Source organism: Lagopus muta, chromosome 8 (assembly GCF_023343835.1).
Source record: "Lagopus muta isolate bLagMut1 chromosome 8, bLagMut1 primary, whole genome shotgun sequence".
Taxonomy (NCBI): domain Eukaryota; kingdom Metazoa; phylum Chordata; class Aves; order Galliformes; family Phasianidae; genus Lagopus; species Lagopus muta.
In genome coordinates this window covers 14,890,306-14,909,361 of record NC_064440.1, presented here as the reverse complement: position 1 = coordinate 14,909,361, position 19,056 = coordinate 14,890,306, and the positions used below count along the sequence as shown (strand labels likewise).

At 47.7% G+C, this 19,056-nt stretch overlaps 1 protein-coding gene across 1 annotated transcript; it reads left to right on the top strand.

Moving 5' to 3' along the window:
• Positions 1–133: 133 nt before the first annotated feature.
• On the top strand, positions 134–18,429 carry LOC125696944 (serine/threonine kinase 11 interacting protein). The gene is made up of 24 exons (XM_048953332.1): positions 134–296; positions 379–581; positions 1,967–2,041; positions 2,358–2,453; positions 3,353–3,460; positions 3,664–3,735; positions 4,601–4,730; positions 4,912–5,015; positions 5,635–5,724; positions 7,420–7,461; positions 7,953–8,120; positions 8,419–8,500; positions 8,607–8,969; positions 9,153–9,343; positions 9,729–9,839; positions 10,607–10,802; positions 12,079–12,570; positions 14,049–14,164; positions 14,366–14,463; positions 14,655–14,833; positions 15,075–15,159; positions 15,407–15,489; positions 16,913–17,139; positions 17,459–18,429. The coding sequence occupies exons 1-24, from the start codon at positions 236–238 to the stop codon at positions 17,597–17,599; spliced, it is 3,513 nt and encodes a 1,170-aa protein (XP_048809289.1). The 5' UTR covers positions 134–235; the 3' UTR covers positions 17,600–18,429.
• Positions 18,430–19,056: the final 627 nt, after the last annotated feature.

The following is a 19,056-nucleotide window of genomic DNA, read 5'->3' as shown; positions in this document are numbered from 1 at the left end:
GGGACGGCGGCGGGGCGGGGGGCGCGGGCCCCGCCGGGCGGGAGGGGGACGCTGGGGCGGGCTCCATGGCAACCGGATGTAAGCGGCGGCGCTCTAGCCGCGGTGGCGCGGCGCGTCTCTGTGGTAACGCGGAAGTGCGCCGGGCCGTGGAGCGACGGCGAGCGCGGGGCGAGGCGAGCCGGGCAGGGTTGCGCTCCCCTCCGCTCGGCCTCCCGCGTTGGCCTCCCCTGCGCGGATGGCGGCGGCGGCGGCGGAGCCATTGGTGAGCGGCCTGGCGCGGCTGCTGCAGGACACAGGTGAGCGGCGGCCGCTCGGAGAGTGGGGAGGCCCGGCCGGCGACGGCGCTCACGGGCCCGCCCTGCTCTCCGTTCCCCGTAGGAGACCTGGTCCTGGACGGCTCCAGCACGCTGACGCTGCTCACCCCCACGCTGCAGCACCTGACGCGGGTCTTCGAGCAGCACTTGGGCTCCCGCAACCAGCACCGCGGCTTCGTGGCGCTGCCCTCCCACCCGGCCGAGACCGCCGCCATCCTCCAGGCGCAGTTCCTTTTCGACGTGCTGCAGAAAACGCACTCTCTCAAGGTCCGTCCTGCCCGGGCTGGGAGCAGCAGTAGGGGTGAAATGGGTTCGGAAGGAGAAGGGGATTGCATGTATAGGCTGCTCCTAGGTTCCACGGCTGCGCTAAGAGGTGCTGTGGCTGAGCCTGTGGGTCTGTGTGTTTCCCTGTGAGGGAGATGGGAGACAACGGTTTGAAGATTGCTGGGAGTTCTACAGCGACAGTGCTGAGCTGGAGATCAGAGTGGGGACCCAGAGCCCGTGCAGAAATACAGCTCCGCCAACATGGCGAGGAAGGGAAGGACGCTCAGTCAGGAGGGTGTTGTGGTCAGTACTTGTATTAACCAAATAACAGGCCCGGTCAGAGGGCAAGCTGCACACTGTAGCACTGCTCACAGCTCGTTCAGATTCCTAAGTCTGTGGAAAGACAGAGAAGGATATGGTTAAGTTCTCTGGACACAAAACAGAGATGGTATCTGACGTGAACTTTGTTGAAATTGACTGTGGTTGCTTCCCAGAATGAGCGTCCCCTGCAAACGATCCTGCTGAGCATGCTGCATGAGTGCTGGCAGAAGCGGGTGGTGATTCATTGCTGCCGTGGCTGTAGCTGTGAAAGCCGTAGTGCTGAGGAGGCCCTGAGAGTCTGTTCTTCTGCACCTGATGAGTCACTTCTGCGTGCATGTAGCTGGCAGAGATGGTCGCTCCATTTGTACCCTGGTGTCTGCAGTGGGAGCATTAACTGCCTCATTGCTTCCTTTATCTGAAAGATTGTGCTGTCCACTGAAAGAAAAGGAAAGGAGCTGAGTTTAATAAGCTCCTTTGTGGTATATGAGCATGGTCTTAACTGTCTTGTCACAAAAGAGCCTATGGCTGCACTACAGAATGCAAAGGAGATGTTTGTAGTCACCTCAAACTGATGTTAACAATGTTTTGAAGAACATTATTTTCCACATACCTGCTTGTGATTTGCCTTAATTGGCCTGGTCTTGTGAAATGTAGGTGCATACCTCCCACCAGTGCTCTAGTTCCACTCAGCTGATTGATAACCATAGCTCCAGCAGCTAGATTTTTTTTTTGTTCAGTTAATGCTGTTTGATGAGGATCCTATCTGTCAGACCTTCCTGCACCTCTGAAAGAGGTGAAGCCATGTGAGCAAGGGAGAAACAAAGCTATATGGTCAGGCAGCCTTGTGCTGCCCACATTTCTGTTGGGTCTTTATTGAGCTGTGGAACCATGAGATAGTGTAGATACCACCACGAAGGGCATTAAATAATGCTAAATAACAGAGCATGTTATTTAACATCTGAGCTGGAGAAGATGCCCATTCATGGTATTCATCAATAGTATTGCTTCACGAGTATTACTTAATAAACTGAGGTTTATGTGAGGCTTCTTTCCTGATTTTTTTCTAGCTCATTCATGTTCCAAACTGTGCTTTACAATCTACTGTGAAGATATTCCCTTTCAAGTCCCTCCGGCATTTGGAAGTAAGTACAGGAGGCAGAACTGGCTTTCAGTTCTGCGGTGTGGCTGCTCTTTACTCAGTTTTGTGGTTGGAGAATGCCTCTACTCCTAAAAACTGGGTTGGCTTTTGTGGCCTGCCTACAGGGCTACATCTGAACTGCAACGCTTGCTTAGGGTGCAGCCTGGGTGTGAACAATGGTTAGAGAATTAGAGTACTGGGAAGGGAGGCTCCAGCAGGAAAATGGGAGACTCCTTGTGCAGATAGGCCTGGAAAAGCAGCTGCTCTTGCACTGTAATATTTTGATGTATGTTGTCCTTACTTTCTCATCACTGCTGCAGTTGAGATCTGTCCCTCCACATTGCCTCCGGGGTCTGCGATTTCTCTATTCTCAGCTGGAATCTTTAACCTGCTCCAAATGTATCAGTACACTGGAGGTGAGTGTCTCTGTGCAGCTCACGGGGAGCTACGCAGGAGATCAAATAGGGAAATGTGGGGGTAATCTTATCAATCCATATCAATCCATCTCATATACAGCTTTTTCTCCCTTACCCATTCTGGTGTCTTACCTCACAAATAATGATGGTTCCTTGGTTGATTACGTCTGTGCTCTGCAGTCTCCTTTATAGTTGCTTGAGAATTTTGGTTCCAGCCAATATTTGTACTGGCTAAGTCTGTCTCTGCCCTATTCTCCATTCAAAGTTCTGTAGCTGGTCAGGGATTATTTGGTTGTACCTCAGCAATCTTAAGTTAGAGCTGATTGTCAGAAGGAAGTGCTGTGCCTTTATCTGCACTCTTGTGCTGCAGATTTCTGAGACATGAAGGCAAGCTCCAACCATGGAGAACTGAGTAGTGTGGGTCATATTAACAGTGGGGCTGTAAGGTTCTGCGTGGCTTGGAAGCAGCTGCCTGCTGGGGAGCAGTGGTTGTTGGCAGAGAGCACTTTGAGGGACTCTTTTGCCTGTCAGAGCATGAGTTGTTCAACCAGAGCATGTGTGTCTTATTGCTGGGTCCGTCCTTGATGGAGGTTTGAAAAAGTGTTTTTGTTAGGATGAGTCTGTGGTTAAGTTTTCAGAGTCTCTGAATTGTAACAGGTTAACTATTGCTCCCTGTGTGTAAAAAGCAAAGGCATCTCCCCTTCTTTCTGAATATCTAACTATGCAATTACCACCAAATACTTGGCAATGACTTATAAGTCACTAATCCATTCTGGGCAGGCACAATCTGTAAGGCACAATTTGTCACCCTTGTTCTAGACTTGCTGTTCTTGTATGTTCATCTGCTGTTACGGTAACAGCTAGTGCTAACCAAGGAATGGCTCCTCTCTTCCTCCTAGGAAATCATTTCAGCATGTGGTGGAGATCTGAGCTGTGCTCTCCCCTGGTTGGAGTTGCAGATGGTCAACTTCAGCTATAACTCCATCACTGCCTTGGATGACTCACTGGTGAGTTGGGCATCTTTCCTGCATGCGTGACTGTAAGTGTGCAGGTGATCGTGGCCAGAAATTGACTACTCATTGCTGTTGCTTTCTCTGGGTGGGAGGGAGTGAGTGGTGTTAATTTTGCTGGCCTCTCCCAGCAGGACAGCCTTCTCATGCTGCACTGGAGACATTTATAAGATCTGATCTAGTATCTTTTCATCCTTCAGCAATTACTGAATGCACTTAGAGTCTTGGATTTGAGTCACAACAAGGTCCAAGATTGTGAGCACTATTTAACGGTGAGTATCTTGGGCTGAGCAGCAGAGTTCTCTTGTTCAAAGAGGACACTGCTGATTACTAAGTGAGGTGTAAGACAGGAGGTGGAGACATGGTCCAACAGGCATGTGATGTAGAGGCAAGTGCTTGCAGCCTTTAAACTGTTCCCCTGTATGTACAGCCCTTGCTGAGGGCCGCTGAGGCAGAGCTGGCAGCGTTCCTCATGTGCTCTGATAGAAGCCTTTGCTGTATGCGTTGCCACGTTTATCACTTGGCCACAAGTCAGTGTGGCTGAAGCTTTGCTGTTATCTGTGTGGTGAGGCGTGGGGCTATTGAGATTTGCTGTTTGGTTTGTCCAGGCAGCCAGAAGCATTTCTTTTTTGCCATACAAAATCTTCTGTCAGTTACTTTAGAAGGATGGAAGTTTGTCACAACAGCATTTGTGTCCCTGGAAGTAGGCATTGGAATCCAGGCTCTGCTGAGCTGGGTGTGCTGCTTTTCATAGAAACTGTGAAACCTCTTTTCATTGAGTTTGTAAGGCTCACAGTATGTCATTTACCTTTCCAAAGGTGGGAAGGGGCTTCTTTTGGTAGCAAGTTCAGCCCTTTGGCTGGGGCAGGACGTCCAGATCTCCTTCCTGTGCTCCACTGAAGTTGGTGAACAAGAGGAAAAATCCTCCTAGCAAGTTTTGTAAACCAGTTAGATTGTGCTCAGCACCCCTAGACAAACTACTCCGAATATGAACTCTGAAGTCTTGCTGTAGTTTGAGAAACTCGCTTTTTGAGTGGTTTTGGTGGGAAGGAGAGAGTGACAGAGACTAGCACCCTGTCTTGCATTCAGGACTGGACTTTGAGCTAAGATGTCAGTGCTGCTTTTCTCTCTTAATAGACCCTTTCAGAACTTGAGTACCTCAACCTGGCTTATAACTTCCTGTCCAAAGTGCCAAACTTTGGCATCTTCAGCCGATCCAAGCTGGTGACTCTGATCTTGCGCAACAATGAACTTGACAGCATTAATGGTGAGCCTGCAGCTGAGAGGATTGTTTGGGTCTGAGATTTTCTCTTTTTCTCAAGGAGGAACAGAATTTCAAATCTTGGGCACAGCTATTATTGCATGTGTTCAATTTTGGGGAAGGGGGCAGGGAAAAGCTTTTAAAGTTGTATGTTCTAGTATGCCGATGGCTCCTCGCTTTGTTGTAGGGGTTGAACAGCTGGTGAATCTTCAGCACCTGGATGTAGCCTATAACCTGCTGCTGCAACATGCCCAGTTGGCACCACTGTCCACTCTACACTATTTAAAAAAAGTAAGTGTGAAGCCTGGTGGGTTGGTAGATTGAGGATGTAGTGGTCAAGAGGGTGCAAGGTTAAAAAGGAAGTTGAGGAAAGTAAATTCAACTCCTGAGCATTTGATTTTAATGAGGGAAGCTGATGAGGGAGCCTTAGAGAGACAACTGTGTTTGTTTTCTGTGACCCTGTTCAAGCTAGCCTTTTCCTGTATATTCATCCACATTTCTTTTTTCTCTCTTTCCATTTTTAATGCCATCAAGTTCAGTAGGAGTTCTCTTATAGTGCTTTTGCAGATTTGTAGTGTTTGATGAAGTCTGAAGGTAGATAACTGCACACACTATAGCATCTGTGTAGGAAAATTTGCCTACAAAGGACTTCTCTCAGCATTTCTCAGAGTCAGTATGGAAGAGGCCCCTGATGATTAAGGAGCTCAATAGGAAATACTGAAACTTAATTTTCTATTTTTTGAACAGCTTTCAGGAAGCATTGTAAAAGCTTAGATGTGTCCTGAATTGATCCCTATTCCTCTACAAAGATGCTTCTTGAGGCAGAAAGAAATCTTGGAGTCTCTAGGTAGATTAAATTGAGGCATAGAATGTTGTTTCTAGTAACTTTTTCTCTAATTCCTTCTCCTAGCTGCATCTAGAGGGAAACCCATTATGGTTCCATCAAAACCACCGATCTGCAACCCTGGTACATGTATCTCCCAGGGCAGCCTTCTCCAATGTGAGTATTGCTGTGTGCCTCCTGCCCCAGTGCTGAAGGTATCTTGGGTATTCTGGTGCTCAGGGGCAAATGAGAAGAAATCTTGTAAACCTGAAAATTGAATCCAGCACTTCTGGGGTGGGGAGGTTCAGGCAGAGTAACTTATCTTTAATTTTTCATGAAGTTTGCTGGCTGATCTCAGGTTTGTAAGACCTCAAATCTTAACACTTCTTCCCCTTCTGCCTCTTCAGTTTTGAGACAAGTTGAGTGTGCTTAAAGGAATCTCCTCATCTGTAACTTCCCTGTGTTCTGTTGTACCATATCACGAATTGAAGGGAGCTTAAAAAAAAAACCACAGAATCGCAGAATTGTAGGGGCTGGAAGGGACCTCTAGAGGTCACTAAGTCCACCTCCCTGCAAAGCAGGCTCCCTGCAGCAGGCAAAAAAAAGATGTAGACATTTTTTACACAGACTCAATAGTGATAGGACAAGAATAAATGGTTTTAAACTAAAGGAGGGGAAACTTAGGTTAGATGTTACTCGGAGGATAGTAAGGCGCTGAACAGGCTGCATAAGGAAGCTATGGATGCCCCATCTCTGGAGGTGCTCAAGGCCAGGTTGGATGGAGCCCTAGGCAGCCTGAGCTGGTGAGAGGCAGCTCTGCCCAAGGCAGAGAAGTTAGAATTGGATGATCTTTAAGGTCTCTTTCAACCCAGTGTATCCTATGATATCACTCTATATAATATCACACTATAAATTCCGGAATTCTTTTATCTGCTGTCTTCCAAAAGTCCAGTCATTTGTTTGAGCCCTCTTCTCAAACTAGTGAGTAACAGCAAGCACTGATGATGCTCAATGGCTTCTAGAACAACAAAAAAACAGTGCCCTAACCAAGAATCTCCCAAATGCAACTTGTTCATGTGAAACTCAGTTGTATAAACAGGCATTAAATGTCAGTTTCTACCTCAGTGAAAATACTGCAGTGCATTTGCATCAGTCTAATACATTTTCCAGTAACAGCGTAAACTGAAATCTATCGTGCTGGATGTGCACTAGGCTCTTGGCTACTACTGCAGAAAGTAGAAACTGAGGCTAAGGACTCAGTGTGCTGCCACTCCTGGCAGGATCCTGCTTCACACGGCCATGCTCCCTGCTGCCACATCAGAAAACTCGTGTGCTGCCTCTGTACCCATGTTCCTGTCCGTAAGGGCAGTTTTCTTACTCTAATCCTTAATCTGAAGCACTGCCAGCCAATTAAGGGAAGGGGTTGTTCAGCTCTGCCCTGTGCTGGTGCGGCCTCACCTCAATAGGTTTGAGCACCACAATGTAAGACATAAAACTATCAGCATTCAGAGGAGGGTGGTGAAGGACCTAGGGGGGGGAAGATGTATGAGGAGTGGTTGAGGTCACTTGGTCTGTTCAGCCCAGAGAAAATGAGACTGCTCTCTTATGGCAGCAACAGAACCCAAAGGAACAGCATGGAGCTGCATCAGGGGAGGGTCAGGTCCCTTCTAGCCATACATACTGTTGAGTCAAGTAGCTGCAACTGAAGGCATAATGGATAGGCAGGAACGGGGCTGTTTCTGGTAGTCTTTGCAGTGTTGTGCCAAGGATCCCAACTCTGGATGGCCTGAAGGGAAATAGGAGTCAGTAAATGTTGTCCTGAGTATATACCAGCCAAGTGGAACCTGACTGCACATGGGTCTCTAATTACAGTTCCTCTTGGATGGAGAGCCACTCTCTTCCTCGGACCTAATGGTAAGAACAATTGCCGTAAACTAATCTTGCTGGCTTTGGGAATGGGAAGTATGACAGACTTTTGCATTCTCATGCATCCTGTAAAATTTGTGTTAATTGTCTTGATTGTTTTAAGCATGTTCATTTTGGCTCAGTCCATGATGATTTTAAGTAATTGTTGGGACTGGCCAGCATAGCTTATTCTGTGCCCTTGCAGACCTTGGAGCCTTGCCTGTTTCCCTTTCAGGCACTGTCTGGCACTTGACACTTGAATTACATTTCAGCAAAACAAATGTTTCCCTGCATCTCATCTGCTGTGTTTAAGAGACACAGAGGTTGAGTTAAATTGATAAACAATCCAGCCAGTCGAGCAGGAGCTGTTGCCACTGTTTCTACTGAGATGGTAGAGATCCAGGCTGAGGGGCAGGGAAGTTGCTAACTTAAGTTGTGGCCTGGTTCCCTTGTCCTCCCCTTCACACTCAGCAGATAGCTTTCTCTTCTTCTGCGTGCAGCACCTTCCAAAATTAGTGCCAAGTGTGTCACAGTCCATCCACACTTCTACCTCAGAGAAGACCATGTTGGACCGCAATGCGTTGGACAGTTCCTGTGCTGCAGACTTCAGTGACAGCCAGTCCCCAGCTGAGAATGTGGCTGTCAGGCTTCCTCGAAAGAAAGGCAAGGTCTGGAACAGAGACAGCTTCTTAACTATGTAGCTGGTGTGTTGGGTGAGGGGGCTGTTGCTCCATGAAAGCCTAATGCTATGGGATGTGGTCTTGTACCGGCTGAGTGCGACTGGGCCTCTGCATTGCTCTACATTAGGAAGGGACTTGTCTTAAATTCAATCTTGATGTACTGTAACAAATGCTTCACAGTATGCTGTTACTGTGCTGTAACAGCAGTGAGCCTTTTGGCTTGGCAGAGCCTGTGATCAGACACTGTTCTGGTGCCTCCCAACCATTCTTATCCTGTTTGTTCCAGGGAAAAGTCAAAGTGCGCAGAGCAAGCATTTCAGAGCCCAGTGACACAGAACATGAGTCCCAAGCTTTACCTTTCTCTGCTGGTAAGGCTTGTTCTTCCTTACTAATACAGCAGCTGAGCTGCCTGCAGTCAAATGAGTGTTTTGGCATGGTGACTACTGTTATACTTCCCAAATTTTCTCTCTACAGGTCTGGTTCTACAGCATCAGAAGGAGATGGAGCGCATGGACAGCTTCAGAAATCGCTTTGGTGTAGACTGGCTGCAGTACAAGAGACTGGAGGAGCATGACCAAATACCTGTCATCTGCCGTAGCCGTTCTGCTGATGAGATCACAGCCAGGCCTGCAGCATTGGATTTGCAGAGTGAGAGTGAGAGCTCTGACCCAAAACAAGTAAAACCTCAAGTATCTCCACAAGAATCCTCTCCTGTTTTCCACAATGCTGGGGAAGAGGAACCTGAAGTACAGCCAGGTGAGCCTCTGGGAGGAGAACAGAGAGAAGAGGAGGCAGATGAGCTAATGCTGGGAGAGGAAGACGATGAGAAGCCAGAAGGTAAATGTGTTTTTTTCACTGCTGTGTATGAGGGCTTGGATGATGGTAGAATAGTTGGATCAAATGTGATATTTGTAAACCTTCATCATACTACTCAGCATTGTAGGACTTCTAGGGACTTTGGACAATCAGGCCTAAAGGCCTGCTATGTGCACTGACTTGTGCTGTTGTCTTATTTGGCAGTGGACCTTTGCCAGCCAGTGCTCGTGAGCCAAATAGAAGGTGAAGGGGACCCAGAGTCAGACTGGATCTTCCTGCGGGTCACAGCTAGGCATGTGATTGAGGTGGAACTGAAAGCTGCCAGAGTCCTCCACAAGCTGGAGCTGAAATGCCTGCAGAAAATAGAGACCTCTGAGATGACCTGGAAGAGGATGGTGAGCTTTTCCTCTGTCTGAGCCTTTGGCATCTTACTCCCTGTATGGGTCAGCATTCTGTATGGGTCAGGATTTTGACTTCTGTCAGAGCGCCCTACAGGTGTTTTCCTAATGCCTGCAAAGCCTGACTCAGAGTCTCTTCTACTCTATGCTTATGTATCTAACAGCACTGAAATTGCTTGAGTACCTGCGATAAAGCAGCAGAAGCCAGCACCAGCTCTATTCGGAAACTGGACTTGGTCCAGCTCCCACATGCTATCAGGATCTTTCTGGGAGAATCAAGTCCGTGTATGGCATTGTTTGTGACATTTGTTACAAACAAATGTAGTCTGAATGCTGGATGCTGTGTCATTTTCTTGGAATTTGGGTTTTCTGTCTTCTGCAGGATCTGGAGCGAGTTTTCCCTGTCCTTACACTGCACTTTACCTACATTCGCAAGGACCGGCAGAAGCGCAAATACGTGGTGCTGGATGACTGTCCGGAGCAGTGTCTGCAGGTGGGGGAAGTTGGGGGGAAGAATGGGGAAGGGGGCAGTTTTTCTGGAAGATGCTGGATTCTGCAAGATCAGAGCCTGTGTTCTCTGAGCACGCACACATCTGCAGGCCTGTGACTATCCAGGTAGACAGTGTCTCATTTGTAAGCTCAGGATTGATGCTGTTGCATAGATGACCTGTGGAGGGCCCTTTAAGCATGGCCATGAACAGCAGAGCTTCCGGAGCATAAATGTGTTCTCAAGGAAAAAGTCTTGTAGTTTTTTCACATTGGTGTGCTGGTTTCTAGTAGTCACGTTATTGATCCCTACTTGTCGTGAACATGCAGCATTGTGTTTTCTGGGTGCTGCCTGTGCTCAGCTCTCTGTATGGTGAGAGTATCAGTGTTACAGCAGCTCTGGTCTATACCATAGCTGTAGTGACCCTGAACTCAAATCCAAGTATTTTTCTCCAAGCACTGTTGTTTAAGTACAGTTATGCAAGCTGCCACAGAGAAGACACAAATAGGTAGGACCTTTAAGAATAGAGCTCCAAGAGGAGCCTGTAAATATGTAGATATGAGGCAAAGACATGCAAACAGGCTCTCTTGGTATTCAGCAGTGGAGCTCCATGCCCTTAGCAAAGCTTACACAGATTGGCTGTTGTGCCTTATGTAGCTGGGATGTGGTCCTGCTCCCCTTGCACTCTGAAGTGATGTGAGATGAGGCCTGCTTTTATTAGGACAATTATAGCTGCCTGCTAACACTTTCTTTCCCTTTGCTGCTACTTGTAGTGCGTGCTTGAAGTGTTGTCCCCAGCTGTGGAAGAGAATCGGCGAAATCAGGACCAGGAGAAGGAATCCCTGAGGCTCCAGTGTCTGAAATGCAAACATGAGTTTTTGCAGTCCCTGGCTTCCGGGCAGCAAAGTCCTTATCCTGCAGAGACTGGAAACACCAAAAATTTGGAGACACTAGTTGCCTTAAATCAAGGTAGGATGTAATCTCCAGGGAAAAAAATAAAAAGGATGCTTTCTAGTACATAGGCAGACTATCAAAATGGCAGCCATGGTGCAAAGCATAGAATGTGTAGGAGGGGGTGATGCCTTGGCTGTTCTAAAAGGCCTTTGATAACAGAGGCTTTCAGGGAGTCTGCTTCAGTATTTTTGATAAAGCTTTGGCTGTTGAAAATCAGAAAAACAACTACAACCCTAACCTAAGTCTTCCAGGCTGTGATCTTAAGCCCACTCTTGCTTCCTCTATGGAGAGTGATTTATTTCTTTCTTTGTGCTGGAGAGCTGTTACCCAGCTAGAGAGCTAGTCCTGTTCTCTGTCCACTAGACTAAATAAGCTCAAATCCCTAGATAATTTACTTGTCAGTCATATCTTGTACAATCCAGTTATTCTTGCTGATCTCCTCTGTGCTCTTCTTGACTTGTCCACATTTTTCTCTGGGTGTCTGAAGCTAAATGTGGTATTTTAGCTGAGGCATTACTAGTGCTGAGTAAGCGTCTTCTAATTGCTGAGTTTTCAAAGCTCAGTTTGTACTTGAAATGTCAGAGTTGTGTCTAGCCTTAGCTCAGAAGATGCTGCTGGTATGAGGAAGTATCCTGGGATCAGAGAACTCTACACTGGAGGCAGAAGTGCCGTCATGGCTGCAGTGCTTTCTTCCAACCCAGGAAGCTTTCCTCTTCACCCTAGGCTAGTCTTTCCCCCATAAGGAATTCCAGGATATAGCTGGGGGTGTGGTGTGGGTGGAGGTTAGCATCAGGAAGTAAGGTCAGAAGGGATGACAGCTGGAGAATGGACACAGCAGGCTTGTAGGTTGGCTGGCTGAAGATAAGGAGGTGACTAAGGAAAGTTGGATTGACTGATGGTAAGCTTGGGCTTCAAAGGCACTGTAAGCACTTGTCGATGTTAAGTGGAGGAAAGGCAAAATCAGCCAAAATCCTGATATGGTTTCAGTTGCAGCTACAGGGTACACTGGTCACCCTGGTTCTGAGCATGGCTATTTCAGGTGGCAGTTGGCAATCATCCGGAATTTCTCGTTGATTTGCAGTGGGGAATTGTGTAGGATCTGATTCAGAACGGAACTGCTCAACAAACTGCTGAAGTCGGAGTTTATCTATCATCTGCTTTGAAAGGGATGGTTTGAGGTTTGCAGGGGGAGGGGAAAAAAGTGAAACCTTGTTGTAGCAGAGCTGTTCCTTTTTTTTTTTTTTTTTTTTCTTTATCCCTACTGAAATCTCCCTACTGAAATCTTCCATAGATGCTTCAGCAGCTGGTGAACCCATAGCCTGTCCCAGTTGTTCCAGTGACCATGTGGTAATCCTGCCTTCAGAAGTAAGCTCCAGCACGCCTGTGCCACCCAGCCATGATGGCACAAGTGAGGACCTGTCAGACTCTGTCCTGGAGGGAGGCAGCCAGCAGGAGGGCCTGGAGGAAGTGCCTGCTCTGGCCAGGGAGAGTGGGAAGTTCTACATCGGGGAGGACAGCTCAGAGATGGATACCAGTAACAGCACCAGGACCCCAGAGCTGAGTGGCGAGCATGAGAGCACTGTCCATTCCAGCCCCTGCAGTACAGATGGAGGCTATGGGAAGAAGGAGCTGGGCATGAAGAGCCAGTGCTTGTCCCTCAGCCACACAGACATCAATGCGGGCAGCTTGATGGGGAGTTACCGTTACAGTGCTTCTCGTGGACCCACTTCTTCACAACTCTCTATGAACTTTGACTCAGAGGAAACATGGAACCTCCGTTCCTGTGAGTATGTCAGAGCTGCAGAGGGTGTAGGGGTGTTGTGAACTGTTTCTAGTGCTTGCAGGCTGTGCTGCTTCCAGTTTAATGTGGAAAGAGATTATCAACCACAAGCTTCAGTGACTGGTTCTTGTGGGCAGAGTGTTTCACATCCCTCTCTGTTCAGTCCTCATGCCTGAAGGAAGGGAAAACTGAGTCAGCACCTAATTGGTCCCTGATATTGCTCAGACTTTGAGTAATGGGATCTTTTTCTGGGAGCTCAGTTACCAATACCAAGGGTTCTTTTAGCACTAGTGAGCTGCCAGCTGGAATGTTGTTTTTGGAGAAGTATACACACAAAATTCCTCTGCTTCTAGTTTCTGGCCCAAGCATAGGGTAAGGCTAGTGTGTTTACAGCAGGCTCTGTTTAGAGCTTTTACAGCCACTTGTGTTTTCCTCAGTGGTTTTGGTGAGCTCAGATGACAAAGCCTGTCCAAAAAAAAAAAAAGAAAAGAAAAAAAAGGAGACTGTGTGAGGGATATCATACAGAGCAGCAGCTACTGGGATGTCCACATGTGCTTTATTTGAAAGACCTTGGATTTCTGTTGTGACAGACTGATTCTGCTTGGGCATCAATATGTAGCTTACAGAATGACTGAAGTTGGAGAGGACCTGTGGACAGTCAACTGGTCCAGTACACCAATTAACTCTACTGAAAGTGCGCTCTAGTCAAGACCTAGAAACCCATCAGCTTCTCCATCTAGAGATCTTTACTGACCTTTCAAGTCTGCTTTGCTTCAGAAGAGGACTCGGTACAGAACTAGTCTTTAGGACCACTATGTTCAGTCTTGTGCACTCAAAATAAGCATGAGAGGTAAAGCAGTCTCGTAGGTCAAATCACAAGATTCTAATTCAAAACTGAGGCCATGAAAACGTATACTTCGAAAAGTTGATTAGTGTAGTATTTCTGGTGGAGAACAGGCCCTAGTGGGATGTTTGTTCTCTTGGACAGTATCACAGCTACTTGTATGTATAACTTGGTCATACAATTGCATGGCAGACACAAGTAAGGTTTTTGAGCAAAAAATTTTATTCATGTCTTCTGCAGTCCCTTTCAGCCTTACTGTAGTCTGAGTCAGAATTAAAGAAGCTGACCATCTGAAATGAGAAATGTCTTCTTGGCTTTGTGGGCAAGCTGTGGAATTGCTCTCCTGCCAAATCTGTCAGCAAAGCAGTGTTCCCCTCTGATTAAACAATTGAGTGTACGTTGAAGATGAACTAGGCCAAAGAACATCTGAAGGGGTGACCGTCAGAGTGATGGAATCCTCTCATATTTGATGTTCCAGGCCACAGTCCGGAAAGCCTTAGCTCTGACCTTGTTTAGAGAAGAGATACCTAAGGGAATATCTTGAGAGGAGAATGCTGCTCTGCTAGTGCCAGGTCTGCATGCTTTTCAGCTTCTGGTCAGTGGGAAGAGTTTTGATCTCACCCTTTGCTCTCCTCAGCTGCAAACAGCATGCTGAACACAAGGGACTTCCGTTCTGTGGATCATCGCCTGAAGCTGTACCTGGATATGGAGGTTTTTGAGGAGAATGATGAAGAGTTCCAGTGCTTCCTCAAGGTGAGCTCTGGTAGCTTCTCTGCTACAGCCTCTGGGCAGCCCTGCTGCTAGGCTATGCTAGGTGTGCTGCAAGTTCTGCTCACAGGTGGTTTGGAGACTGATGGGTGCAAAGGAATCTGAAGCATGTCTGGGTCAGCTCTTTCCATGGGTGGACTGGCAGGAGGCAGGCAAGTACTATCACTTGTCCTGTCTTTGCTTTAGGTGACCATCGTGAAGTTTGGTCGACAAGGAGAGTTCCTCTCAATTCTGGTTGCCTCTAACCTCAGGATCTATGTGCTGGAAGTTACGGGGGTTATCAGGTGAGGAGAACGGTGGCGAGTGAGACCTTGCAGCAAAGCTGTGAGTGCTGGGTAGTGCCTCCTCTGCCAGCCTTACCTGAGAGGTGTGGTGACATGCAGAGGCTCTTCTGGTAAAGCCCCGTGCTGCAATCTGTTGTGGGAAAGGAGGTGGGGGCACCCTGCTGCTGCTGAGGGCTGTGCTCTGTGATTAGGGGACAACCTGCAGACTGGCTGAAGAAAGATGACTCTCACTACCTGTCTGATATTTCCCATCTGGAAGTGGGACTTTGCCACCAGAGCTTGCGAATGGAGTTTGAGAACCCAAAAGCCTCCTACAATCTGCTGATCCGGAGCCAAAGTTGCTGTGACCAGTTCCTGCAGACCCTGACATGTAAGAGTGGATTTGTAGCAGGGGGGTGGGAGAGGATTTTCTCCAGGAGAGCTATAAGGAGATCTGAAGTTGGATGTATGTTGGAAATTCACATCTTGGTAGCTCAGAAAAAAGTCTGGGGGAGAACCCCACTGGTATCATGAATTCCAGTGTCTCTCTATGGACTGGAGAACTCTCCTGAGCTGTTACATACTGCCCCTGGGCTTGCAGTGAAAGATGTCTACCTTCTACCTATTTCTAGATCTTATGCAAGAGCTGCCTGCAAAGAAAAGGAGTAAGGTGAAGGAAATCCCTACTGTGGAAATGAATTCTCAACATTGGCTGTGGTAAGAGCAGTCTCTGAGAGACTGGGGGTTTGGGTAGAAAAGGACATCTGCTTGTCCAGCAGTGCCTGGGAAGCTCAAAGCAGGGCAGCAGGGGCACAGCAGGAGTGGCTGCCAGATATGTGTAATAGGCTTATGGCAACTGGCTCAGGTCTCTGCTGCACAGGGGTGAGCAGGCAAAGGGGTTTCACTGGAGTTGCTGAGCAAGGCAGTGCCTCTTTGAGAAGTTCTACCGTTGTATCTCCTCCAGGCCTCTGCTGGACTCCAGGAACACAGATTCTGCAGCTGCAGGTGGCACTTGTTTCTTCTACCTGCTGGCCTACCTGATTCAAGGTACAGAAAATCTCAGTGGCTAGATCTACCACGCCTCGTGTTTTCTTCTTAGGTGCTTGTCTTTTTGGTTTTCAGCATGTGGAAATGCAGCTGAGCCGTGGCTTCACCAGCAAGATGTGGCAGGGGCATGGCTGAAAGCCTTTTGGTGCTGAGATATAGGACAGTAGTATGCTTCTTCCTATACATCCACTGAATCTCCTAGCCCTTTTCTACTCAAAGTCCAGACTCTAGGGAGCATTTTGTCCTGCGCACCAGATTTGGTGAAAACTTAGAATGGCTTCTTAGAAGCTGGTGGTGATCCAAGGGTTGTATTACTGCCATGAGCTCAGGGGTCACACACAGCTGGTAAGGTGTCAGGAGCTTGAAAGGCTCTTCAATTTGTGAGGAAAAAGCAGATGTCTAATCTCTTTCACAACAGAATAAGAGGAGCCTGCTGGAGTCCAACAGTTCTATGCCAGATCTTGCTGATGTCCACATGAGCTATACTTGGCATTTGAGTATTCCTTGAACAATTCCAGTGTCCTTTTATCTTGGGACCCTGTTTTTGTCACTGCTCTTGCAGCCTCTTTTGCCGTTGGCCACCAGGAAGGTATAAGAGAATTAGAAGGAGTCAGTGGAAAGTATGCTTCTTAGTCTCTATCTAAGCTGAATAAATAGCCTGTGGGAAGAAGAATTTAAAACTATGCTTTTGTTACTCAGCAGGTTTTTTTTTCCTTTTTTAGAGTACAGTGCTCCAAACTGGAGACAGTTCAAGCTGAGGCCTTGTGCCAAGTAGACAGGACTAATTGAACATCCCATCTCTGATATTCCTACTAATTCCCAAGAGTGAAATGTGACAAGAAAAGCAACATGTTGCCATAGCAGTTTGTGATTCCCTGTTACCTCGGACAGTTCTGTGCATCTGACTTACTCCCAAATTCTAGTGATTTTCATTTGCATCCACTAGAAGCAAATGTGTGATACATATACTCCCTCCAAAACTGTCCTGCTTTCTGCTATATTTATGACATGTCCCATCTTGGTATTTAATTTTATTTACGCCGTGTTCCACCCATCAGATCTACTGGCAGGCAAATTGAGTCCAAAAAAGGTGGCCTTTTAGCTAGAGCTGCTGACTTTTAAATAAGGAATAGCAGGTTATTGAAGAGGTCAAAGTACTGAAGTTCCTTTTCCTGCCTCACATGAGGATATTGGCTGGACAAGGCTAGCTGGGTGGCAGTCTTTTGTGTATGTGCTCTAACAATGAGCTTGGTTGAGCCCAGGTATATTTATATACCCTTCTTTAGTCTGGAAGCTGGATACTGCTGTTCACCCAGTTACTGTTGCTGGAAAGGATTTCCCTAGGGAAAGAGTGGAAAGCAAAGCTGGTTCTGCGGTGACTCAGGCTCTCAGCAAAGCCTCTCATTCCCTCATATCCTTTTAGGGGCATCTGCTTCCCCTGTGACCCTGCTGAGCACACGAAGCATGCTGTTTCTGCTGGAAGAAAATCACCAGTGGCAGGTGCAACCCCCCTTGGATGCAGATCATGAGGCAGAAATGCCTTCTAGGAGCAACATCCAGTTGAAGGAGAAGCAGCCAATCAGCAGTATTAGCAATGTCATAACCTATCGCCTCTGTCCTTGTGACATCAAGCTGATGCTTTATGATGAGGTAACCAAGGGAAGGTCATGGGGCACACAAGATGCTAGGGGCTGGATTGTGCTCAAATCCTGTTCCTGCCAAGAGCGTTTTTGTCATCTCCCATCCTAACCCAGGGCTCTGCACCACAGAGCAGAGGGGGTGCAGCAATATGCTGCTATACAAAAGTCGTGCAGGGACACTTTCATGGCTGGTAGCAGAGCAGGAGAAGGATATCACTTAGAAACTGGGAGGAGCTGGCAGCTGTGCTGCAGAGTAGCAGCTCAGGGCTGATAAGCGCCTTTGAGGTGGGGCCCTGCTCACCCACCTCTCTCTCTTTCCTCCCTTACAGGTGCTGAAGGTGGAGAGCGCTTGGCACATCCGCACAGAGTGCCCTGAGCTCCTGGTAGAGCTGGTGGAGTGGATCCGCAGGCCCTGGGAAGAGATGTTCTCTATTGAGCTACGGAGAGCTGTGTACGAGGGACTGGAGTGAGCTTGCCAGCTGTAGGCAGGAAAGACCTGGAGTCACGAGTGCTGCTGTGCTGGTAGCAGTGCACAGATATGTCCCCTCCCATCTGATCTTGCTGTTCCATGGCTTTCTACTCTAGTCTTGCCCCTGACCCTTTCTGGTGAGGAGGAGGGGAGCACACAGTGGTCTAGACTTTGCACAGTCACTCACCTGCACTGGGCTGACCGCGAAAGGAGGTGGTTGGAGATGTCCCTTGTGATACTGTGTAAGCTACAGAGTTTTAACTTGGTGGTATTTGCTAGTCTCCTTCAGGATAATACGAAGTATTATTGAAGAGAGAAGCTGAACCAGAGAGTGTTCAACGGGCTGTGGTGTGACTCAGGCAAATCAGCAGGCCAGAGGCAGTTGGATGCTGTGGTTTTCCTAGCAGATGTATTTGCTGCCTTCCTAGCTGTCTCAGAATAGCTGCCAGTGTCTGCTGATGATTCTTTTTCTTTCTCCCTCTTCTTTTATCCACAGCTTCCCAAAAGCTCCTACTTCAAACAGGAGCCTGACTGCACAAAGGGATAAGGCATATGTTGTACTACTAACCCCACAGAGAGCCCTTACCTGCCTGCCTGGCAGGCCATGGCTCAGTCTGCTGCTGTAGTCCTTCACTGTCACTGGGGAGGGAAGGGAGCTGGGAGGCTCTGACCACAGAAGTGTGTTGCTCATTGCTTAGGAGGTCAGGACCCTCATGGACACTGGCAGGTAAAAGTGAAGCTTAGGCTTTTCTGAGCGGTCCAAAAGCAAGAATCTATTTTAACATGAGTTTTACTATTTTCTATTGCAATAAAAAGGTTATATTTATTGAATTGCCAGTTTCCTTGCCTCATCCTCTTGCATTGCTATGATGTCCTTAGTAAGGTCTTGCATACTAGCTTCATCAGTTTCCAGGAGCCAGTTCTGGGGCTGGCAAGGGAACAAGGCCACAACCAACCTAGCTATACCATCCTCAGAGCCTTAGGAGAGTAGGAAGTTCAACTTCGTAGTAGTGTAAAGGCCACCCCACAGCACGCCGCTGGGTGCTTTCTTGGAATGTTTATTTTTAGACTTTCTCTTGTCACTTTGAGTAGCAGTTTCAGTTGCTGAAGGCCCACAGTGGCCAATATTTTTATCTAGCCTTCTATAGACTGGATTGACAAGATCTATAGTGTCTTGAGGCAGATGTCACAATGCATTCCACTTTGTCCCCTCTTCCTAAATGGGCATATGGCTGCTGCTCTCCGTTCCTTTGCAGTGATCTCAGACTGCGAATGGCAATGAGCTCAGTGGAAGCACTGCCAGCACACAGCACTTTGTCTGGGGGAAGGAGTCTCAGAGAGCAGCACCAAGTAACGACCAGTAAGGTTTTTCTGTCTTCGTCTTGCCATTTAAGGTGCCTGTGCTAAGTATTATCTTCCCCTTCCATAACTGTGTTTTACATAAAGTACAAGAGTCAA